The following is a 24,375-nucleotide window of genomic DNA, read 5'->3' as shown; positions in this document are numbered from 1 at the left end:
GACTCGGAGTCACATAAATCGTATGTCGTGGTACTGAAGATACACGGGAAAAGTAGCACCTGAACATTAACATCAAGAATGAAAGCTGACCTTAATGAACAGGGCTTGAAAATATTTAGGAATTTAACAGATGAGAAAACTGTATGAAGATCCATGAGCAAGATTGAGCTTTCTAGGGATGCTTGTTTGTTTTGTTTTAATAATGCAAATGCACAGCTTAATTTATTCTGAAAAAAGAAAGAATTGCAGACCTACACACACATGCCTTCTGACTCCTCAGAAGCTACAATTGAAGTGTAGGGCCTATAGCTTGGATGTGAAGGGGAAGCTTTGGTTGGGGCTCAGAGACAAGCAATGCTTCAGAACAACTGGATGATGTGGATTTATAATCCTGTATGACTCAAGGAATTCCTGTTTATCTTTAGTGGGTATGTGTTTGGATATGAGTTTTGGAAGGAGGTTATTAGTATGATCTTAAACTATTTGTTTTCGATTTTCATGTTTTTATGTCACTTTTTACCTTTAATAGCTTAATATGGTATATGTGTTCTGGTGACAAGCAATTTCACTTATGGCACTGAAGTGAGAACATGTATAAATCTTAACAGATTAATTGTTAAAATATAAAAATCTTTTATTCTATAGGTTTTTTAGAAAAGCATACACTGAACTAAGGGTAGGGGCTATTGTATGTGGCTGTATGTACTGTAGAAACGTTTCTAACCATTATTTAACATTGGATGATGTCACAAATAAATCTAACTTAATAATGTGACTATACTTTACAAAGGGTGAGGTTATTTTATTAAAAATGTTTTTTTGACAGGTATATTGTTTTACTTTGTTTTCTGTATAGGCTGGCTATAATTTAAAAAGTGTTGACTATTTCTTTTAACATACAGTAGATAATTAACTGGTTTACATAACCAGATACCAGTATGGAGATAATTAGGTTTTGAAATAGTCTAGTGTTTATCAACAATTCACAGAAAAGATATAGCTACTACATATTTTTTCAGAGGAAATTACTTTTAATTTTTTTAACTGACTTTTACTTGACTTTTATTTGGAGTGTAAATCAAGATGTGTTCACTTCTCGGTTCACTATATATGCTCCTCTGACAGACTAAAGCTTCACTCAAATGTAGAGACTGAGAATTTGCCTTTAAATGAATTAAACCTAACAACAAAACAGTAAACACGTCCGAGTGCTTGAGGTTATTAAGAACTTTAATTTGTACAGGCGTGTGTAAGCAGAACAGCAGATAACTTTAACATTTCCTTTCATAAACAATCTCGACAACCTCCCAAGAACCACAACATCAGAGTACAACGATCAGTCCTAGTAAACATGATAACATATTGGCAGAAATTACTTTCTCTTTTTCTACTGGTTGATTTATGCTTGCGTGATTATATTATGGTATGTTCAGAGATATTTTCAAGGCACTATATGGGTCTGACCCCTCATGTTTCCATAATTCACCAGTGATTATTACTTGTTGCTTGTGATATATTATTGCACTCATTCTTAAGAAAACAAATATACCAATGAGCTCAAAATGAGCAAAGAGTTTTTTTTTTGTCAGCAAGTATCAAATGTAAGGCATCTGTTTTTTGGTTATATCAAGGCACTGTCACTTGAATGTAATGAGATATTCAGGATAAGCCTGGCTGTCATGGAAGATAACAAACATGCTGGGTCTGGCCGGGTTGTCCACGACACTGTCGTACTTCTGAGTGGCGACGAGGCCCTTGGCCGGCGGTGCGATCATGTTTGCCTGTCCAGTGGTGAAATCCCCAGTCAGCACTTGACAGAGGTACACGTACTTCTGCCCAGCTGGATCGGGCCTGGAGTAGGTGTTACTGGCAGAGTAATTAGCATTGACGGCAAAGTATGTGCCGTTGCCGTAACACGTAGCTGAAAATGGAAATTGAAGAAGAACGCTTTTGACTTAGTCTGTCAGTTACTTGCTATGATTCCCTTGTATTATTCGTTTTTACCTCAAGTAAATAAAACACAAATAACTGAACATCTGTTTGAATGTAACGTAGGTTATTTCAAAATATAGGTTTGTTTACAATTTTTGAAGCAACTTTTAATGACCAAGTGAGGTAGAGTTTGAACAAACTGTGTCCTGTATTTTCAACATGGACATCTCACCGTTCTTTCCAGCGTAACTCCTGTTGAAGCCGTGTTCGTTGATGACGGCCAAGGTGTCGTGGCTGGTGCCATGGAAGAGACGTCTGACGTTGTTCTGATGACCGTTCCTCAGCTCCATGTCACGCCTCTTGATCTGTAGGCTCTTCCACAAACCAGGGTTCTGGATCCTCTCAATCTAAAGAGAGGAGGGAAAAGTACATTCCACTTGTCATTGATTTATCAATGTTGATGGAGATGTGACAGCTACAACTTCAGTCATTTACATATAAAGTAAAGTAAAGTCAACTTTACTGTCAATTCTTAAAATATGCATGCATACATAAGAGTCGAAATGGTGTTTGTCTCTGACCCACGGTGCAGTAGGAGCAATAATACAAGATAAAGTAGAATAAGATACAGATAAACAGTAATTACATTAAGTAAAAAGGGTACAAAATAAAAACCGTATATATAAAATAGAATAGGAAGTAAATAATAGATAAATTAAATTGAAATGTGCAATGTAATGAAAAAAAACTAAAAATATTTACTATTAATGCAATACGCAGTCAGCTGGATGTACATTAAGGCATTTTGATGTGCAGGCTGAGTATGAATGAATACATTAAGAGTTATTGCTTCAGAGTTCTTAGTCCAGAGTTCTTGGGGGCAATTGGAGGGGGGTTCACAGTCCAGTGTTCGTGGGAGCAGAGGAGAGGGAAGGAAGAGAGGGGAGAGAGTTAAGTTAGTACAGTCACAGTGCATGGTTAACCTTTATAGTGTACCTTAATAATGGCTTGTTGAGGGCATGTTGCCCGGAACAGATTCATGACTTCAGTGTGCTCTGCTGTCCCAGCCTGGATTGGGAAGGCCTGACTCGAGGTGTTAGGTAGCATGGTATCCCAGGTCTCTGGCATGTCATCATCTAGTGGTATATTAAACAATTTTATTTTATATATATTTTTTTTTAATCCTGGCATCAACAATTGTCAATTATTCATGCTGCTTTGGGTGACACAATATGTGTCAATGACCAGATCAAAACAAATATACAATATTGATATAGTACTGACAGTTATCAATTATTAAAGGTCACATATTTGGCAAATTTTCAGGTTCAAAATTGTAATTTGTGTTTCCACTAGTTTCGGCTCTCATGTTGTAGTTTCCAAAAGAAAAATTTAAATTTCTCACAGTGCAATTGCTAAATCCCCTCTTTTCAGCCTCTTTCTGAAATGCTCCATTTTAGAGCCCGTCTCTTGAAGCCCCACCTTCCAAAAAGCCCAGTCTGCCCTGATAGGCCTTGAATCTAACTGCCAGAGTGGTCAAACAGAGGCTGAAAGTAGGTGATTTGGCGCAGGAGCAGAGTTGTGAAGGAAAAAAAACACATGTACAGTATGTTACTATACCTTTTAGTTTGTCAATGCGCTTTATCTCGAGGGTACGGCCCTGGCTATCTTTGGCAGGTCCATTTGGCATGGTGACCGTGTAGTCTTGACCCTGGACCGTAACCTTCACAGATGGTTTCTTATCCTCCGACGCTTGCTCAAGCTTGAAGTTGGTCATTGAGTCAAAGCTCTGAAACTGAAGCCCCTGCAGCTGGTACTGCCAGTCTGCCACGGTGGCCGCCAGCTCCACCTTTCTCTTCAGCTCCTCCTGGTCCCTGGCTTTCCCCAGCATCTCGTGGATGTCTTGGCTGGCTTTGAGCACGTCCTTGCTGAGCCCCTCGATGGTGACTGTGGCTTGGCCGTTCTTGCTCTCGGTCCTTATGCTCACGTTCATGGTCTCCTGGATGTCCACCATGCGCTGGAGGTCTGCGTCAGACAAGCTAAGGATGGCCTTGTCTGCGATGCTGCTGCTGTTGTGCTCTTTGGATACCAGGTCGGTGATCCACTGCTTGGCCGAATCAACCCTTGCCTGTGACTCGCCACAAATATGGAAGCAGGCAGGGGCCACTTTCTTAGCCTCGATGACGAAGTCCCCTTCTTTCCGTGGCTTGTCAACACTTCCACCAACAAAGAATGCTGAAAGAAAAAAAATCCAGTTCGAAATTCCACGACAAGGATTAAAAGTGAATACGGACTAATTTGATCATGCAAATTATTCTCTTTATTTGTACTTACACTTGATTTTGGAGGCGACACCTCCTAAGGACCATCCTTTGGCCTTAGATCCAGTCGCTTGATTTTTGTCTTCCTTGTGCTGCATACTGTTGAGGAACTCTGTTACCATTGGTGGCTGAAAAATAACTATCCGGACCGTCTTCATGGTACTGGAAGGGTTTTGGCTTAACACCTCTATCACTGCATCCAACATGGCGTCGGCAACCTGCCTTGCTTTGACATTGCCTTGACCTGAAATGGTAATACATAAAAGACAGACTCTTATGATAGTTTGTCTGCAACAGGGCATATGTCATCTGAACAAAAGTATACTGTAAAATACTGAATAAACACACTAAACAAGCTGGCATGAATGATTATTGTCTTTAAATGAATAATATTTAAGGGCTGGACATTTCCTTCAATTTATGTTTGTTTTGAGGAAAGGAGGAAATCTGCAGGAAATCTTTCAAAAAGTTAATTAAATCCCAATTAACTGCAAACCTAACTTACTGTTAACCCTTCATTTGCATCCATTGAGTTTATTTACAAACCCATTAAGTGTGGATATATTGTATGTCAAAACTTAGATGATGAAACTCACCTGTGCCAATGGCAGGAAAAGAGACAGAAGTGTGTGAGTTTTGTACACACATTTGGAGCGCTTGTTTGACAACCTTGTTGATTTTGATTGGGTCCGTCTGTCCAGCTAGGTGGAGGATCTTCTTACACCTGAGATTGCCCGGCTGGGTCATAATCATGCCTGAGTTTGGGCTGGCACCTGAACGTGTAGACAGTGGATTTGAATGCCTCTGAACTTTGAAAACTGTGTGTGTGTGTGTGTGTGTGTGTGTGTATTCGGGTCACACTTTCAACATTAACAATCTCAAGTTACGATTGCAGAATTGGCGTAATAATTGACCATTTCCTCATGACATTACATGGCAAGACAATTTTTGTGTTTGGTGTCAAATCCGGGTGTCAATGTTTCCTTACCAAGGATTTGGCATTCAAGTTCAACAGCCGGACCAGCCGCATCCAGAATAGCCTTTGATACACCTAGAGGAGAGGACGATGAAAATATAATACATGGATTAAATATATTTCAATATGAATCTTCCCTTAAATTACCATGAGAAAACTAATTTTTAGTGTTAATATTGATGTCAAGTTGGATTCACGTGTCAAATAGTATGCCTTGTAGCGGATACCAACTGCTACATATAACTATAATAATAACTTAATTTTTATTGTAAAAATTCCAGTTCTGGCTATCATTTACCTGATTTAAGAGAGAAGTTTTCATTGGAGGAGTTGACAATGACATCAGAGGTCTCCTTGGTTATGTCCCCTGTGACCACCTGTACGGCCACACCTCCCATTTTCGTCTCATGCACTCCTGAGCCAGAGACAACTTTAGAGAAGGGCCCTTGAGGGAGACACAGATTCAAAATTAACAGCAAGGCAGTTCTCATTAAGTAAAGCTTTTTGTGAAAAATAAATACTAATTATTTGATTTGCAAAAATGTAATGATGATAACTGAAGCATTTTATTAAAAAAGTTTCAGCTATATAGCTGCATATCATTACAAAAATAAATAATTTTTCTGATGGGTGTTTGTTATTGCACATTAAAATGTTGCCACAAGGTTGTGTACCTGGACTTTGTGGGGAACTTGTGAGCACCGGAGCACCCGAGGCATTGGGGAACTTTTTCTGAAATTCTTGACTAAAAGCCTGGAGACAAAAACAGAGATACCTGATAGCAAAACACTCAGCAAAGCAGAAGAAACCGACTTAACTGGCCACCTCTTTGTTAGTGAGCTACAACTGGTTAATATTACTGCTTTATCATTACAATTCTAATTCCTCAAAGAATTCACACTCTGAAATGGATTTCCAAAAAAGTATATCTTAAAAAAAGTTATATTTCAGTTTAGCGCTAGCGGCATGAAAGTACTAAGGAGCTTGTGTTCTTCCCTTACCTGGATAGTTGGTGCGTCTCCTGAGTAAAGGATGATCACAACATTCTTAAGGTGCCTAGGTTGCCTCTTACTGCTGAACGTTAAGATTTCATCCAACATCAATGAGGCTACAAGGTCTTTTGGGAAACCCAGGTTTCCGGTGCCAATGGCGGGGAAGGATATGGAGGTCAGACCACTGTCCTCTGACTTGTTCAAGCAATCTCTGAAAAGGCCACTCAAGATCTGGAAGGCAATGCAATAATGCTATTGGTACAAAATAGTGAAAGTTTGCTGCCATTGCATCAATTTACTGAGTTATGACCTCAAACAGTAACCGACAGTAGCTGAAAGCAATTTGACATGTTATACCAAGTGGTAGTGTAGATTTGAGGTACTGTATATTCCATATTATGTGATTTGACCTCTTTTATAATCAGTCTATTGTTTTGACCTTTCATCAGATTCAGATCGGAGAAGTCATTTAACACAAAGTATATAGGATACAACACTTACTTTTTCAGCTTGGCCTTGTCCCTTGTCCCAATGGGGTGTGACTGCATGAAATACTTGTTTGCTTTTCAGGTTGCAGCCGTCAGTCACAATGACTTCACCGACATTTCCACTAGGATTTTCTGCATTAAGCAACTGCTGAAGATTGGGTCCAGCCACAGTAAAGATGGCATTTGAAACTGCCCCTTTGTTCAGGTCAAGATCTTCAAACACAGTATTCACGGTCACCTCCGTCTAAGAAACGAATAAACAGATAGTTATCAGTTGCGTGTTCTTTATTTTACAGCATCTTCTTTTTAGACAAAATCAGTGCTGTAAGAATCAGTCAGAAAATCATCAGTCAAGCCCTATAAGACCACTTCAATTATGTACTGATTTTGACAACACGCATTCTGTAGTTCTATTAAAGACTGTTTCACAATTAAACTAATTATTTAAGTTTCATAAAGGATAATGAAAAAAACACAATGTACCATTGCATTCTGGATATTTCCTTTCGTCAGTGTGACGCCCAAGCCCTCTTTGGTGTGCACTTGTCCCAAGCAGTTTGGGTCAGATACAACAGTCTTCGCAGGTTGAGAGTTGGCGGGTTTGGTAGGGAGAGTTTGTGGAGAATGACCGACACCTTGATTCCCAAACTCCTGTCTGACGGCCGCCTCCATAGCCTGAACGGCACTGTCATCATTGTTCACCAAATGGATCCTCTTTAGGGCATTGTCATCATACTTGTCATCACAGTATTCCTTCACTGCTTTCACGATAGTGACTGCACACAGATTGAGAGGAAAGCCTAGGTTTCTGCTGATGGCAGGCAGAGCCACAGAGGTGCAGCTGTACTTTTCAGCAAATTCTAAGCTCCCTTTAACAGCTCTTTTCAACTGTGCCAGAGCTTTTTGGGGTTTAGCTGGGTCAAACCCGGGTCCGACTGCATGAATTACTTTTTTGCAACAAAGCTGCCCACCTGCACCAGTTACGACACAGTCTCCAGGCTTGAGCTGTCCTTGCGACTTAATGAGTGTGTCACATTCATCCTGCAACTGAGGGCCAGCAGCATTAAGAAGCGCTGCTGAAAGGCCGCCATTAAGTTTCAAGTCCTGATTAGAAGCGTTGACAACTGCATCCACTGGGTAAGTACACATATCTGCCTTGCAAACAGCTATTTCCACTCCGTCAGATGTCTGAAGCTGATACACATGTTTGGGTACTGGTCTGTGTGCCAAGTCATCCTGTCCACCTCCAGTCTCATCAACCAGCTGGACTAGGCAGCCGGTTTCACTCAGGAGTGAGGACACAAACATGGCTTCTTTATCCCTAAAGAACTTCTTCACTCCAGGCTTGGAGACTTTTAAACTTTCAAAGAACACAGAGGAGACTAAGTCCTCAACCAAGGTCTTGCAATCTGCAACATCAACTCTTGAACCACTTAGACAGATGCCGTCCTTTCTATGAATCACAACCACTTTGTCTTCCATTGGCGTCAACCAAGTCCTGTCAAGTTTTTTAATGTATTCAAGTTTGGCGTTGGGCTTGACCATAACAGTCTCTTCAATTTGGGCATTCCTCGTTAAGAAGTCATCGAGATCACTCGTCACTTTTATGACCGTGTCCTTGCAGCCAGATGCCACTACCTGTTGACCAGTGGTTCGGATTTGGATTCTCCTGCAGGACTTATTGTTGGCACTCTCTAACTGACTAACCAGGTACTGCCACTCTGGCTTCTTTAGGACATTACTGTCTTCAACATCAATGTATTGAGACATCAGCAGGCTTCTCAGATGGTCTTCAGCATCGCTCAGATCTCTGTCAGAAACAGCAAGGAGCTGCACCCTGTTTGCACTGATCTGAAACGCTGCATTTATTCCATTAGATGCGAGGAGGGCATTTGTTAGCTCCTCCTCCTGTTCCTCCTTCAACAAGTCAAGGACAAATGGATCTATTTCTAGATTCTGTCGTTTTAATGCAAGCATTGCATCATATATAACTTGTTGCGCTGCCGAAATCTCATCGCTCATGCCGGTTACTAACAAATCTTTGCTGTCTTTCCTTAATGACATCTTGAGTTCTGGGTACACTTGTAGCAGCTTGTCCTGAAGACCATCTTGACACAGGATGTTAAAAACTGACTGTGACACGTTGATCTCTTGGCTTACGCTTAATTTCTCCCTCTGCACCCTTCTGACCATCTTGTTTATGACTTCGCGAAGACTTTGCTCTAGTCGATTTACGTCAGCCGCAAGACCAACCACTGATAAGACACTTCTAGCTTTATCAGGCACTACAACCACGTCCTCATTCATTAGTATCTGTTTGATCTTCCCCTCAGACTCTTCCCATACCTCTGACTCTGTCTGAAGCTTAAGTGATTTGAATTTTGAAAGAGCTTGCACGAAGGCTGTCTTCACGGTATCCCTCCACTGTTTGATGATGGCGTTGGCATCCTTTTGCTGTCGGATGGAAGCCACTGGGCTTAAACACACAGCGGATTGGTCGAGGTTTAGGTTGCAGAAGTGTTTTTCCAAGTGACTGTGAAGGGCTTCAGTTGCTGATGGATTGTCTTTAAGGTATTTCCAAAGAGCATTGTCAATGGGTTCAGAGATAGGAGCAGGGAGTTTTAGTGAAGGCTTGTCTTTGCCATAGAGGGCTGATCCCAAAGATTTGTAAAAAGGGTAGACTTTGATTTGTTCCTGTTTGATGTGATGCTTCCTCTTCATGATTTTCTGAACAGCTTTGGGGAGAGAAATTGCAATCAAATATCACATTGTCTCAGCGTCTAGGGTTCATATAAAGCTATAGTGCATAACTTCTGCCCCCCACATGACGAATTCTGAGTTATTACAGCAACACTGTCTGCGCATCTACATAGGTTAAGACTTTGGCGATCGCCCATGGATTTGATTCCTTCTGCTGTATGTAAAGGTTTTTTCCTTAGCAGTAGAATCAACAGCTGAAACATTTCTTGGGCGCTTCCTGAGCTCCTGCGCCAGTGTCAGGGGGGTGACACTAGTTTGTAAACGCTGCCACACTGAGAAATATATAGAGAGATTTGCGGAGCTGATAGTCTTTATCAAATTTGGGTCAACGCATTTGGCGATGGCTTGAATGTGAGCGACATTCATTTATATGAAAAAGTTACGCACTATAGCTTTAATGGTGGTAATATCTGATGTTTATTTTACTACATGTATATTTACACAGTTATATTTAATATGTGCTGTAAGGACACTACCTTTATGGTCTTTAAACGTGATGATGGCAGACTGTTCCGCTTCAATGAGCACGACATTTTCCACATCCCCACCCGCATTCTCGAAATAAAGGCGGAGGAGATCTTCATTGAAATTTTGTATGTCATCCACTAGAGCTTGATCGGTGACTTCCAGAGGGCGGACTGAGAGTTCCTTCTTCGTAAAGGTCCGGTTTTGGGGGCATCTTGTCAAAAAATCTGTAAATTCTGTAAGATTATAAGATAAAAAGTTAGCCCTTTACACTTTCTGAAAATAAAACAAACATTTTGACGTATTTCTTTTAAGCTTAAGGGATTATATAGTACATTTGAGTGAAACATACTTTGTTTAAAACTGTTTTCAAAAAACAACACTGAAGGTACCTTTAATGTTCATTGATGATTTAGTAAGAAGTACAGCGGTTTGTAGGGTGTTATTGTCACATTGTATTGCTGATTAAAAAGTGTATATTCTGGGGCATATGGTGTGTGTTTTCTGCTTAATATTGGCAACCAGTATTCAGGTATGGAGGCCTACTTTCTTACTTTTTGCGTGTTCTACTTCTGGTTGGCACCAGTTTGTAATACTGCCTGGGTGGCAACTAGTTGTTAAGGCGCGTTAGCGCTCACCTCTACTGTTGTTTACAGGTAGGTGGTTTACTTATATTTAACTGTTATTAAACTTTGTTAATTGCTACTGAGGAAGTGTGGCATGTCTAAAAATAGGTTTTCTTATAAAAAGATTTTATGCATCACGTTGAACTATTTCTTACTATAAAAATATAAAAATCATTAAATGCATGCTGGAGATCATGAAGGTGTATACGTAATTGTTTGTAAAAGGAAAACAGTCATCAGGTGAGCATTTTGGATCTACTTAAACACACACACACACACACACACACACACACACACACACACTGAGTACCTTTTTCACTTTGGAAAGTTACCACAGCAGAGGCGATGCTATGAATGACTTCCACAGTGAAGCTTTGGGAGGCAGATTGAGAGTCAGAATCCTTTAGAATGTTCTCCACCAGCATCTCCAAAAACTCCTGGTTAAGTGTCTCTGGAATATTTCCTAAAACAGCCAAAGTGGAGTGGAGCTCTTCGTCTGAAGCCTCGTCATCTCTGCCTTTTGCCTCGGTCTGAACTTTGGCTGCAGGTGTGCGTTCTTCAGTGTTAGGTTGTTTGTTGTTCACAGCAACATTAGCTGTTAAAGAGACATAAATGTTAAGGGTCTGAACACACATTTCTTAACAAACTAGATAGTAGAGATAATAACCACTTAATCTAATCAACACATTTGTTTTCCCCACACATAAGTATTATTCAGGTGGCCAGCCACTGAAAAATATTTCCCCACATTCATGAATTATTTATTTAATTCATGTTTTTTATTTCAAAATGTTAAGGTAATGAAATGTATTGCATGTTTTAGCCCCTTCTGCTTTCGTCTTGTGACAGTTTTTTCACAGTACACCTGTGCCAGCGTGATCGTGCATTTCACTGTTGAAAATACTATAGTCATTGGCTGTATACATTTTCTGAGATGTATAGCGTCTCCTCAACCAGACAAAGTGAACATTTCTGAAAGCACAATAATAGCAAATCGTCAAAGTCTATTTACTAGTAGGAGTCTATGTGCAGTGCAGTGCACCCTGTCAACAGGGAGTGGAGGCAGGCAGGGGAGTGGCTTAACAGCCATTTTACATAAATCACTGTCGCTTTAAACAATTTAGAGACTGTTGGGCTGTGATACTTTATTTTCAGGTTATTAATGTTTATATGACACTTAACCAACTACCCAAATATTCTGTAATTGAGTTAAAAAAACAGACAGGGAGAAAGAAGGAGAGAGAAGCACAAATGGAGAAGCATTTTTGGAGAAAATTGAAACCGAAACTAACTTCATTTTGATTTTTACTTGGTTTAGCAATGAACGTGTGCATGTTTGAACATGTTTTCAATTAAATTGAATTAAATATAGGTTTTAATATGTAGCAATGTCCAATAAATATGATTTAAAAAAAATACAAAGGTCTGTTACGGGGTGGGAGTGAGGCTGACCTAAAGGGGCAGTTAAACTTTGACTAAACTTTGTGGTGAAATGATCCAAACCAAAACTCCACTGGATTTGCTCATTACAGCAATACAGCAGTCCCTGGTTTAAGGACTTATTTGACCTTAATTACTCCATATTGTTTCAGCTTCCTGTGGCCATCAAGCCAGTGTGCAAAATATATGATATCATCTTTGGACACTTGAAAGTGCACTTTTTGATGTTAAAGGTTTAAATTATCGTATTTGGCGTTTGGATCATCAATTTAATAACTTAAATAAACTTTATGCTGAGTCAAAAAGTGTGTGCACACATTAATGATTGACTTATTGTGCAAATATTGTTGTTAATGTTTGTGTGTGTGTGTGTGTGTGTGTGTGTGTGTGTGTGTGTGTGTGTGTGTGTGTGTGTGTGTGTGTGTGTGTGTGTGTGTGTGTGTGTGTGTGTGTGTGTGTGTGTGTGTGTGTGTGTGTGTGTGTGTGTGTGTGTGTGTGTGTGTGTGTGTAGGCCTGCCCAGACAAATAACTGGGCCCCTGAAAAGGTCCAGTCATTGGGCCCCCTTTACTCATGCTGAACTTGTATCAATGTGCATGATGCGCTTATTCCTACATAAACACATAAACATACCGGTGTACCTGGCCGGTTCTAGCCAGTTAGAATAGGGTGGGCTAATAGAAATAATAGTGGGCAGAGATACCGACGAGAATTTTTTTGACCTTGCAAGAAAGCACCTGCTTTTTGGCACATTTACTGTAACATTTACTGTAATGTAAGCTTTTAGACACACCAATGCTGTAGGGGGGGTCTACCATGATAGCACTGCTACCAGAAGCTTTCCTCATCAGTATAATAACCATCTGCCACCTTTGTTTAAAGGCTAAATATGTAATTTTCTAATTTTCTTAGAAAATAATAGATAAAATATACAGGATGATTTGCAGAACACCCTCACAAAGACACCTTAAAACTTGATGAAATATCACAGTATCTCTGAATTGAAAATCCACTTCTGCTGGCAGAAATACTGATATTAAGGAATTTTCCGGGGGTCTAAAGCCCTTGAAAGTTCCCTCTTTGTTTTCCTTTCTTTTCTGGTACCCTGATTTATGTCCAGGTCCTGGCATCACTGAGCTTGCTAGGTTAGCTTGCTCATCATCAATACATAGCTAACGCTTGTTTGGTTGACCTGCTGCATGCAACGGTTTTGAGGGGGAAAAACGACCCATGATATTTTTAGCTTTTCAATATAAAATGTGATATATTTTACCCAAGTAACAATGAATAAAATGTTTTCTTTTATTATAGAAAGTTCTCTTGCGAATATAGCGTTCATAAAAAAGGTTGGCTAAGTTAGGTCATCATAGTGGCTGGGCCCTAGAAAGATTTCCCACTTTCTACCCGTTATGGGCGGCCCTGTGTGTGTGTGTGTGTGTGTGTGTGTGTGTGTGTGTGTGTGTGTGTGTGTGTGTGTGTGTGTGTGTGTGTGTGTGTGTGTGTGTGTGTGTGTGTGTGTGTGTGTCAACTGTCCAACAAAGCATTTATTTATTTTTTACATTTTCAATTATAGAGCAGGGCCCATATTGTTATGATCAGTAGGCTACTTACATTTATTGTTCCGGTTATCAGATGGCACTTCCTGTATAGAATGTGAAAAAAAAGGAGATTTAATTACCTGTCTATAATAACCTACCTTTGCTCCCAGTAATAACACAGAGTGCTCAGGGTCAGCTATAGCTCCTCCTTTCAGCTTGTCTCTCTCACATTTATAACAGCAGAAACATTACAGTATGAGAAGTGGGATCAACTTTCAAGGATCCCCTGCAAATGAGTAGTGGTTGAATAACATTGAGCTTGAGACCGAAAGTTAAAGGAATGAGTGAGGTGATGGCAGTTTCACTTACACTGTAACCTGACCTTCCCATAGGCAGCCATCATACATGATGAGACTGTCATAATCACATACACATAGCACATCCATAGACACAACACAGTTGCTGAAACGTATTGAAGAGTTTTGACTAACTTTGTGTCCCCACTCACCTGCGCTGTCGTGCCATCTGTAAGTAAGCGAACTGTCATTTTCAACACGCTTTTATCAGAAATGATCTGATGCGCCTCCTTCCCCAAAACATTTTTCTGGTCTGTGAGAAGAGGGGGAACAAAACACATTCAGACACTCTATATAGGCTAGTCGAATAATAGCAATAGTCTAGCTATATCGTTTTTTTTAATGACAGAATTTAGTAGGTTAAAAATTAAACGCGGTCTGGAACTTACCCTGCTCTCTGCGGAAGCGCAGCACCGCTGTCCTGCTGCCGTTGGTGTAGTCAACTTCACAGTCGCCGCCGTTAGATTTCTTACTTTGAAAGTATTTTACTAATTTGTTTTTAAGCCTCGGCACTTTGTTTTCTTCGAACTCGACGAGCAGAGCGTACGTATATGCGTCGGCCATCGCTCCCTGTCTGACTCCGTCTGCCCCTCTTAAAATAGGCTACATGCTCTGCCCTGCTTTACTTTCACTTTTGATTCTCAGGAAATGAGCCTGACTGCGACATATTTTGTTGTTGTCTAGGAGGAGAAACGACGCCCGGATGCATGACACGGGAATACAGGAGTCATATGGAAGAAACGTCCAATTAAACCAGTACAAAACTCTGCAAACATCCCGAGAGAGACTTTGAAGCGGTCCGCACCGTATCTCACACTTCCACTTTCGGATTTCTCTCGGTACTTTCCAGTGTTTTGGGTGAGTGTTTCAACGTCTCCGTACCATATGCTGCTTTGTTTAGTCCTTTACGTTGAGAGTTGCTGCTTGCTTTGAATTAAATAGCAGCTTCGAAATGCACGCTGACTTCCACAATCAAATGATTCGTCACTCAAAACGAGCTAAAGCAATGTGTTGTCTCGTGAACACTGCGTCAGGTCGCTCGCTCGCGCTGATAACCTGGAAAATGGCGGTTTAATCTTTATGAAATTCAGCTACTTTGTCAAGTTAAAATCAACTCTTGAGCAGTTAAATACAAAATGAAGACAACAGTATTATTCTTTAAACCTTTACACTAGGCACATAATTGAATATGTCATAATGCTAATGCATTCAATGCTACGCAATTCATAACGCAACTGAAAGATAACTACCTTACATGTAATGCAAATGTTTTGATTTCTCTCAAATAAAATACTTTTTTAAAAAGAAGTTAACGTTCAACATTTTACAAAAAAAGAGTCAACTAACCTAACATTATTCTACTATCTGCGAGGCAGTCGCCTTTTACTCAGCTCTTTAGTAAAAAGTATATAGGCCTTCTTAATGTGGCATTATGGGATAGGAGCACAGTCAGTTTATGTTCCTAGGAGACAGATGATGATTGTTAGTGAGTGGGAAAACCTTGTATGTAGGATTATGTCTCCCTCTACTGGAGCGAAAAACGAGATAACACTTAAATAAAGTAAGTAGGCTACATTTATGTTCTCCCAGTTTAATTGACGGTCTTGACTCTCTCTTAAAGCCATTAGGTGTAATGCATGATGTTAGAGGTGGTAACACTGACTGTCATATATTAACCAAACACTGGTTCCAAAATTACTCACACAACTTTTTTTCCATAGCTCTGTTTAGGAACCATGGAGACTGAGAGTAAACGTGATATCACTCTTTATGGGGATTCAGTCAACATTGTGAGACAATGTGGATCTGCCTTGAGTGATGTCCTTCAAAGCAAATTTGGATGTGTGGCCATCATCGAGGGTGTGGGAAGCGGTCCGGGGCTTGCACAGCAGGGAAGGCCAACTGTAGCACCAGAGAAACGGCTTGCTGTTGTTCTGCGTTCAGGCGTGGAGGTGTCTGTGTGGAAGGCCGATCTCACCAATTTCCAAGTGGATGCTGTTGTGAACGCTGCAAATGTTAATTTGCTGCATTATGGCGGCCTTGCTCTCGCTCTGTCCAACGCCGGTGGTCCACAAATACAAAAATGGAGTAATGATTACACCTCCCGTAATGGTTCTTTGCAAACAGGAGATGCAATTGTCGCTGATGCTGGGTTACTACCCTGCAATAAGATAATTCATGCTGTAGGCCCACAGATATCAAGGCAACCCACTGTGTATGAAGTTGATGTGGCTGAAAAGCTATTGATGAAGGCCATCAAGAGCATTCTTGACAAAGTTAGAGAACACCGTCTGCAATCTGTCGCCATTCCTGCTATAAGCTCTGGAATCTTCAACTACCCCCTGCCTCAATGTGCAAACAACATCGTGACAGCTGTGAAACGCTACTATGAAAACTCTTCAGGACCTCTTCCTAAAGCGATCATGCTCGTGAACAATGACGAGCCTTCGGTCACGGAAATGGAGAGGGCCGTCCGTACGTTATCAGCCCCCCACATGCCCCCCAGTTACAGTCAGTCCGCTGCAAGCAACAGCAGAAGTTATGCCAAAACCTCATCACCTACTCTCCAGATGGGAACAGTCAGTCTGACACTGAAGAGGGGTAAAATCGAAGACCAGCAGGTAAGAATCTGCAATGTTTCTTCATTAAGTACTTATTATTTACTTATTTTTTTAAATTTTATATGACCATCTGCTTTTCCAGAAATGTATAATTTGTCATTTGTTGTGGTTGCTTAAAACATCTTTACAAACATGCATTTGTCCATGGTTGGATTCAAATGTAAGGATCAACACTTACAGTAACTGTTTGATGACCTCACTAGTGAAACATGTTTAAATGGTGTTCCCCAGATGGGTTAATATAAGGTTCTCTAATATTTAAGCAAACATATTCTGATGCCATGTAACAGACATGTTTTCTCTCAGACAGATGTCATCGTAAACACTACAACAAAAGACCGAGACTTGAGTCAGGGTGAGATCTCCAAAGCTTTGCTGCAGAAAGCCGGTCCGACCATGCAACAAGAAATAAGAGGTGCCACTCTGAGACGTCATGTCATCACCACAGGATCCCACCGTCTGCAATGGAAAAATGTGTATCATACTTTTCCCCCTTATCGGCAGGAATCTAAATCGCAGGAGGTACAGTATGACTATGTTACGGTGCATTTAAATTGATGTATAAAATAATGTGTTCAAGTCTGACATATACAAAATTGTGAATTAATCCGATTTAGATTAAAAATGTCACATATCAAGTACACCTTCCATATTTTTTGTCATTTCATACCATATTTCAAGTGGCCTTAGAGTTTATTTCACAGATAATTAAGAAAAATAGCACAACTGAAAGCCAATAACGCAAAATATTAACTTATTAAGGGAGCTTATCTTAATAAATCTGAAGTGTTCCGGTCGTCCAGTTTAGAGCTTGAATCTGTCCTTTTCCTCTTATTCATTCGTCACAGATTCTATCCAAGTTAGTTTTGGAATGCCTATGGTTGGCCGGCGTCGATCGACACCAGTCAATCTCCTTTCCTGCCATCGGCACCAGAGGGCTCGGCTTCAGTAAAAGAGAAGTTGCCCAGATCATGTCAGATGCAGTGGTCGAGTTTGCCAAAAATTTCCTGGACAAGATGGAGGTTTATTTTGTCATATATCCTAAGGACGACGAAACATTCAAGGTACTGCAAAATTACTGTTATGGTATTAGAATAATATTACCTTATTGACCATGTGTCTACTCAGTGGCTGGCTAAAATAAATATTCCTCGCCAGTAAATAACAAGAGAAAGACAACTTGGAGAGCTACGGATAAAAACCAAAATGCTTAACAATAAAAAAGAGACATAAGAGATATACTTTCTAAAAGGTGTTTACATGTAAACATACACTTTGTTTGAAGTCACTATGATCTGAATCAGGCAAATGCAAGTTATTGAATCATAAATCTGTATTGTATTAGTAAAATATGTTTAATACCTATCTTTAGATGGAATGTGGTCTGTTTACCGTGGTGTGAGGCACTCCCTACAATCACTGAGATGTGTTGACTTGGTTTGCCTGGTCGTGCAAGTTCAGCTGCTCAAGGAAATGTCATTTGTGCCTTGTGATTTAAGAAATAATTCTACATATTAGAATCTACATGTGCTTTCTTCCTAGGCTTTTGAGGAACAGTTGAGAACACTCCAGCAAAAACCATCTCATTCCAGCTCTGCAGTTGGTAATACAACCTTTCCGTTATCATTTTAATGTACACAAAGGTCAACTTGAATCATTTCAATAATAATAATAATAATAATAATAATAATAATAATAGTCATCCTAGATGGCAGCCTTATGTTGAACTTAATAATGTCTTCCCCCAGCCCCACCAGCGTACGGCTTCAGAGAAGTCCTCCACCACAGCATCAGCCCATCTCCACGGATCAGCCTTACAAGCTCCTGTGAAGAAGCAACGCGCGAGGCTGAGCGGTGGCTCTCTGGCCTTCTGTTCAAGTCCTCTGGCTGTGTCTCTATCCACAACAACTTCATCCTGCACTTTGGAGAAAGAGAACATCAGCAGCTGTCCCGTCTGAGCAAAGAGGGCGTCTCCATTGAGGAATCTTTTGCGGAAGGCCGGGCGGGCATAACCGTACGCGGTAACCCCAGCCCAGATGTGGTAGTTGCTGCGTTGCAGGTGGAGGCCATGCTCTGTAACGTCCAGAGGGAGTTCATCCAAGAGGAAGAGGACGCCATGAATGTAATGACCACACGAAATGTGACCCTTGAAAGAAAGATGCTGCCTCAATCCAGCCAAGAGTTCTCAGGCAGATCAACTTCCTTCAAAACTGCTGGGCTGCGGATTTTGAAGGTACAGTATGTGTATATGCAACATGGTTGACATCATAGGAAACAATAAAGCTTTGTAGGTGTCTCAATTACGTATACTATTCAATGGTTTCACAACCTCAAATTATGCTACATGTTATAAAGTGCACATATTAATTTGTCAAAAATGAAGATTCATTGGTTTATATAACACTGCATACTGATTTAGTTGTAACCAGTGCCTGACTAGTGAAATCATGTACATATTTAGGTGGAGAAAGTGGAGAACTCTACACTTTCGATGCTCTTTGACATGAAGAAAACACAGCTGAAATGCTCCACCCCTCTTCAAACAATGTTTCAACGCATCCCCGCACAGTTTCGTGAGATAGTCAGTCATGTTGGGTTCCACGCAGAGTGCGCCCCGCCTGAAGGTAATACTTTATGTCTGATAAATGATTTTGTAGGTTTTGACAATTAGAATTACAGAACATGACAGCAATTGTTTGTCTTGTGTATGGTCCTCTGTATACAGACCCAGCATATGGAGAGGGCATCTACTTTGCTGACTCAGTGAAAAAGGCCATGGAGGTGTGGAGGAAGCCACACGGGGAGTACCTACACTTTGTGGAGGCCGAGGTGATGACAGGAAAGTCCTTCGCTGGTAAACCAGGTTTCATCCTGCCTCCCCCTGTGGGGACAGACCCACTCGATAGGTACGACAGTGTGAGCGGAAGACCTGGTATCGCAGTCATATTTAGTGGTTACCAGGCCCTGCCCAAGTACATCATCACCTGTGAGGTGGTCTAAAGAGTGATGTCTTTCACTGCTTCCTCTGCCTTTAGTGTGGTACAAATACAAATGTAAGAATGATTCCAAACAAGCTTTAAAAAAGGGGATGATAGTAAATCAGCCTAATTAGTACATGTATTATGAGAACGCTGTTTGCATTAATCACTATGGTTGAGATCAGTTCCACAGTATTATTGAGGAATGAAAGATGTGTGTTTGGTTTTTACAACATATTGTATAATATGTATATCAAAGATTCAACTTTAAAATGCTTCTAGCAACATAATCATACTTTAACAGTTCTTAGTAGTAGCATTTGATTAGTGAAACCACATGATACAACACATGTAAACATAATAAGGACAACACATTCTACCAGTTATCGTACAATTTGCTAATTTAGTGTAGCAGATGACCATCTTCAATATAACAGGTGAAAAGCTGTTGGTCAACCTTGGGGTGTGTTCATTACAGCCCTACTACACAAACATGATTGTAACCCACTAGTTAAATGTTCATTTAACAATGACAATCAAATTGTGTCTGACGCTATTATCAAAATAAAGAAAAACTTTGATTCCTCGTGTTCTTTTTTTGTTCAAAGAACGACTGTCTAAGTCACAACACAGACGATGACTTCAATACTTGACTAATACACTTCTCCTTTAATGAAGCACAACTCAAGCTGTTCAGCTACACTGATTTATTCAAATTAAATACAATTTACACTTTACAAACAAAAGTGAACAAAATAAATGCCATGTAACAAAATAACAAAGTTTCTATGTGATTCACATCTGTCATATTCATGATAAGATAACACAGATGTGAGAAATCACAGTGTATTGCGTATGAAAGTCCATTGAAACTAGTTTAACGAAACATAATCTTAACTCATGGTCCATTCAGTAGATTTTATTGAATCTTTCATCTACATCTCACAGCCATGAAGTTTACTAAGATGTCATGGAAACCTTGACAACTGTGTGGTCCTTCAATTGAGTTTTTTCTCTAACCTAACACAAAGTGCTTGATCAATAGTAAATGCCTCTCTTTGTAAAATGTAAACAGACATTGGAAATACATCACATAAACACTCAATCTTTAATTATTCATCATGATTGTATAAAAATGTTTAGCTTAAAATTCTGTTTAACCACACCATCTGACCTTCACATTTAAAAAAAAAAAGTAATAATTTGACAGCACAACACATTTCCTCACAATAATGAGGATTTCTCCAAAGTACATTGGATATCACAAAGTGTACAGTTTATTACTGGCAAGAGTGTCACCTCTGATTGTCTATGGAGCTTTTACAGCCATTAAATTGTAGATGATACACATTAGGATGTTCTGACACATCTACATCAGGCTGCTAAAACCTTATTATATATTACCATAATACCCGCTGGTTGGAACAAACACCAGAGACATCAACGTAAGACTAGACAAAGATCCTCCTGAGCAGTGCACACTGGAATGATGCTACATTCAAGGAAATATCTGGTTCCCCATGGTATCTCATTATCCTACTGCACGATAAAAACAATGCAAGAAAGAAGGTGGCTTGTAAAGCAGGAGGTTCTTCTAACTACACAATGACAACAGGTACAGTACATCTCTAAGAGGACACTAGCTGCTGATGTTAATGACGGGGAAGGGCACACCGAGCCGGGCTGACTTAAATAAATATGGCACAACTGGCCTCTGATGTTGATAATATTACGAAGAAAAAAAATTGTAGCTATAAATACCGTAAGTTGACATGTTTTAAAAAAGTGTTTCAGTTTGTTGGGACTGTGACTGAAATGAACGGCTGCCCCTCTCCACAACATCCGCAGGGTATGTCTTGAACTCTTACTATATTGATTACAGGACTACCTTTACATTTCCACTATGTGTGACTAAGGGCGCTTTCACACCTGATAGTTTGGTTCTTGTTTGCTTCCTGGTTCACACCAGTTGTGAGAATGAAACAGGTTTGTTTGAGGTTTGTTTCTCTCTCACACCTATCGTTTCCTCAGGTCAGAATCAGTTGATGAAGTGAATCAAAATGCAGCAGCTAAAGACACGTGAGAACGTTCATTTCACTCATTGGTCAGATGGGTCTTTGGTCCGCCTTAGGTGCACACCAGAGTAAATTGCTGTGTTCTCACCTGCTAAAACTTGCCGCACCAAATGTGTTAACGAACCCAACACAGCAGGAGTGAAAGCTCCCTTGTAAGCGCTCCACAGCGAGGCCATCCAAACATAGGAGTGCATATTCTGTCAGTTGGTCCTTGACTTCATAACAGCTTTAAAAAACAAACTTCTACCTCTTCACCCTCCCTCTGTTTTCCAGATACTAAGAGTCGCACACAAACCAGATCTCTGCTTTCATACAAGTTAATCACCACACAGTCACTCTGTGCATTCAGCTATCTCTGTGCCATCCACCAGCAGCGTGTGAATGATCCCGTCTCGTCTCTTCCCGCTGCTCACGGCCTTCACGCAGCAGTTGTGGTCTCCGAGTGAGAAATGTGTTTCTGTGCCATCATCAACAAACTCCCCCTGCAAGTGCGCAAGTGTGGACAAAGGAAGCAATCAATCACTAACATATGGAGCTGGTCTGTACGCAGGCAACTGTAGAGCCACATAGTGTGTGAGGCCTTCTAACCAGAGACGGTTTAGTGTTAACAGTGCTGGGGTTTCTGACTTTAGGAGACATGTATTCATAGCTGTTGATTTTGATTTATCTTTAGACAAAAATTAACATATAACATATACAGTATATTTTAGTGGTGTGTCCTTAATTGCAAAACAAATAAGTATCCTTTACTGTTGTTATACTTACAGCAGTCTCAATATTTTGTCCATTACACCAAACATCCATGGTGTCTTTCTCTGAAAGAAAGTCAACACACGCTGAATCAATGAAACAATAAAAGGATGTGATATGACGGGGCAGTTAGCAGATGCTAAACACGTAGCTTCATGTACACGGCCAGGTTTGTTTCTAATGCTGTTTGGCATTGATGTGAGAATGTTTGAGTTGATGTGGTTTCCCTGAACAACGAGCAAGACAGCAATGACCCTTATTGGTACCTGATTCACTTGCAGGATTTCCTTGACAATGATATAGACTAAAAAATCAGAAACCAGTGTAACAAATATACCCTTTAAAAACACACACCGCTCACCAGTACAATTGTATAGCTTTGAACAGCTTTAAAAACTTTTTTTTTTCTTATTTTTCTTAGCCACTCGTGTGAGGTTTATAGTTTGAAGTTAGTAAAAACTTTCATCACTGTAAAAAAGCTAGGCTTGATGATCTATAAACATTACCATACCAAGTGATCTAACTTTTCTATATGCAGGAAGGAAAAGACATACATGATTGGCCTCCTTTAGAGCATATATGGGCAACATTAACTCGATCATGGTTCTAATTAAAACTTGTTGACATCTTTTATTTTCTATAATCAATATAAGATGGATCCCTGTGTGCTATGCGGATCACGCCCACATATTTCTGCTGGTTCAGTAAATCAACAAATTTCCTGCTGGAATTTAAAGATAACTATTGCACACTCTCGTGCAGCACTTCTCATGTGTTGCGCATGTTTTGGGCGGTACGCAGCCTGTAAGCAGTGAAGTCATAAGAAGGATTAACTCACTCACATGCCAGAGGTGGCTGAAGATGGCACGTTGGGTTCAAAGCTGATAAAGAGCTTAGCCTTGGCTCCAACATAATATTAGCGGGTTGCCATGCTGGGGCAGGAATCATACAATGCTAAAATATCAATCCAAAATCTATCCCTTCATATATGTACTATCTCGAAAAAGAAAAACCCAATTTACTGCCAAGGGAAAGGGGTGTGAAGTGATTTTTTGGCTAACTATATGTGAAATACATCATAATAACCATTTGCATTATAACTAAAGGATCAAGACAGTATTTGAATAATATACAGACACTGAGAGGCTCACCTAGGACCACCCTGCAGTCTGTGCCGTCCAAATTGAGAACCCAGGTGCTGGTGACCTTTGATCTGTTCTCCATGTACTTCTTCAAGCTCTTCCCGTTGATCTCCAACGTGTACTCGTAGGCAAACCCGCTGACTGCATCGATGTTGATGGTCGCTTTAGTGTCCGCTCTGCCCACATTGAACGTCTCCTTCCCCACGAGTTTGAACATCCAGTCCCGCCTCAGTAACTCCTGCAAAAAGATGTCAAATGATGGGGTGAATAACAGCTAATAGTACCGACGAGAAGGTGTAGGCTCATGTTTTAAAAACAAAATACGTGTAGCGTATCCTCTCCCCTGGCAGACATTACTGTTAAGTTCGTGACCCATACCTTTCCATCGACGTAGATGACCCTCTTCCCGGTGGTGGTGCCGTGTTCAAACTCTATCCTGTGGACTCCATCACTCAGTGCGACCTCCCATACACCAGCCAGATCTGCCGACATCATACCGTCTTCAGACCCTGCTGCTGCAACAACAACAAATAGATAACTAGAAGTCGAGGTAAATGGATGCTTTACATTAAACGCTATCGCATGCAACGAATAACGGTTAGCTTACACACTGGGCTGTCGTTAGTCAGCTGCTCATAAAGTAGTGAAACCTAATCAAATTTTTCTGTGCATTATGCTTATATTTCCGCACTACTATCGAATCGCTTTATAACAGGGCATAATGTTAAAGCATCTATAACTAGTCAACTCGCAAGGGTAAACATGACTAAAGATAATGAGGGAAGCTAACGCTGTTTGTTGCATTACGACTTCCGGTGTCAGGGCCCCCTTTCAACAATTAAAGTAAATACTTGTAAGCAATTATAGTGTTATCAGTAGTATCAATACTTAGGCTACTGGTGATGTTAAAACAAAGT

General features: G+C 40.4%; 3 protein-coding genes across 3 annotated transcripts; 1 reads left to right on the top strand and 2 right to left on the bottom strand.

The window, feature by feature from the left end:
* Positions 1–1,223: 1,223 nt before the first annotated feature.
* Positions 1,224–14,456, bottom strand: parp14rs1 (poly(ADP-ribose) polymerase family member 14-related sequence 1; the record flags this gene model as incomplete). Its single annotated transcript, XM_080037728.1, has 17 exons — positions 1,224–1,921; positions 2,165–2,339; positions 2,929–3,068; positions 3,553–4,167; positions 4,267–4,497; positions 4,850–5,026; positions 5,242–5,304; positions 5,528–5,674; positions 5,904–5,982; positions 6,231–6,452; positions 6,723–6,953; positions 7,193–9,444; positions 9,946–10,170; positions 10,871–11,155; positions 13,610–13,640; positions 14,045–14,145; positions 14,282–14,456. The coding sequence occupies 17 exons, from the start codon at positions 14,454–14,456 to the stop codon at positions 1,638–1,640; spliced, it is 5,433 nt and encodes a 1,810-aa protein (XP_079893854.1). The 3' UTR covers positions 1,224–1,637.
* Positions 14,457–14,615: 159 nt separating this feature from the next.
* parp9 (poly(ADP-ribose) polymerase family member 9) lies at positions 14,616–20,075 on the top strand. The gene is made up of 8 exons (XM_080037729.1): positions 14,616–14,750; positions 15,614–16,513; positions 16,820–17,035; positions 17,362–17,577; positions 18,056–18,116; positions 18,262–18,746; positions 18,975–19,137; positions 19,239–20,075. The coding sequence occupies exons 2-8, from the start codon at positions 15,629–15,631 to the stop codon at positions 19,511–19,513; spliced, it is 2,301 nt and encodes a 766-aa protein (XP_079893855.1). The 5' UTR covers positions 14,616–14,750; positions 15,614–15,628; the 3' UTR covers positions 19,514–20,075.
* A 184-nt stretch (positions 20,076–20,259) lies between these two features.
* Positions 20,260–23,963, bottom strand: LOC307258318 (fas apoptotic inhibitory molecule 1-like). The gene is made up of 4 exons (XM_080037823.1): positions 23,837–23,963; positions 23,468–23,696; positions 22,332–22,381; positions 20,260–22,048 (listed from the first exon to the last, which is right to left on the bottom strand). The coding sequence occupies exons 1-4, from the start codon at positions 23,951–23,953 to the stop codon at positions 21,899–21,901; spliced, it is 546 nt and encodes a 181-aa protein (XP_079893949.1). The 5' UTR covers positions 23,954–23,963; the 3' UTR covers positions 20,260–21,898.
* Between the last annotated feature and the right edge of the window lie 412 nt (positions 23,964–24,375).

Source organism: Ammodytes marinus, assembly GCF_949987685.1.
Source record: "Ammodytes marinus genome assembly, chromosome: 12".
NCBI classification, from domain to species: domain Eukaryota; kingdom Metazoa; phylum Chordata; class Actinopteri; order Uranoscopiformes; family Ammodytidae; genus Ammodytes; species Ammodytes marinus.
The sequence above is the reverse complement of the archived record's forward strand: the minus strand, read 5'-3'. Positions and strand labels throughout refer to the sequence as shown.

Excerpts from the sequence above, each read along its gene's own strand:
- parp9 (XM_080037729.1), top strand. The coding sequence starts at position 15,629 with ATGGAGACTGAGAGTAAACGTGATATCACTCTTTATGGGGATTCAGTC. Across the intron at positions 17,036-17,361 it reads AGGAATCTAAATCGCAGGAG|ATTCTATCCAAGTTAGTTTT; the intron begins GTACAGTATGAC and ends CATTCGTCACAG. Across the intron at positions 19,138-19,238 it reads AGAGTGCGCCCCGCCTGAAG|ACCCAGCATATGGAGAGGGC; the intron begins GTAATACTTTAT and ends CTCTGTATACAG.
- LOC307258318 (XM_080037823.1), bottom strand. The coding sequence starts at position 23,953 with ATGATGTCGGCAGATCTGGCTGGTGTATGGGAGGTCGCACTGAGTGAT. Across the intron at positions 23,697-23,836 it reads TCATCTACGTCGATGGAAAG|GAGTTACTGAGGCGGGACTG; the intron begins GTATGGGTCACG and ends ATCTTTTTGCAG. Across the intron at positions 22,049-22,331 it reads GACAAAATATTGAGACTGCT|GGGGAGTTTGTTGATGATGG; the intron begins GTAAGTATAACA and ends GCGCACTTGCAG.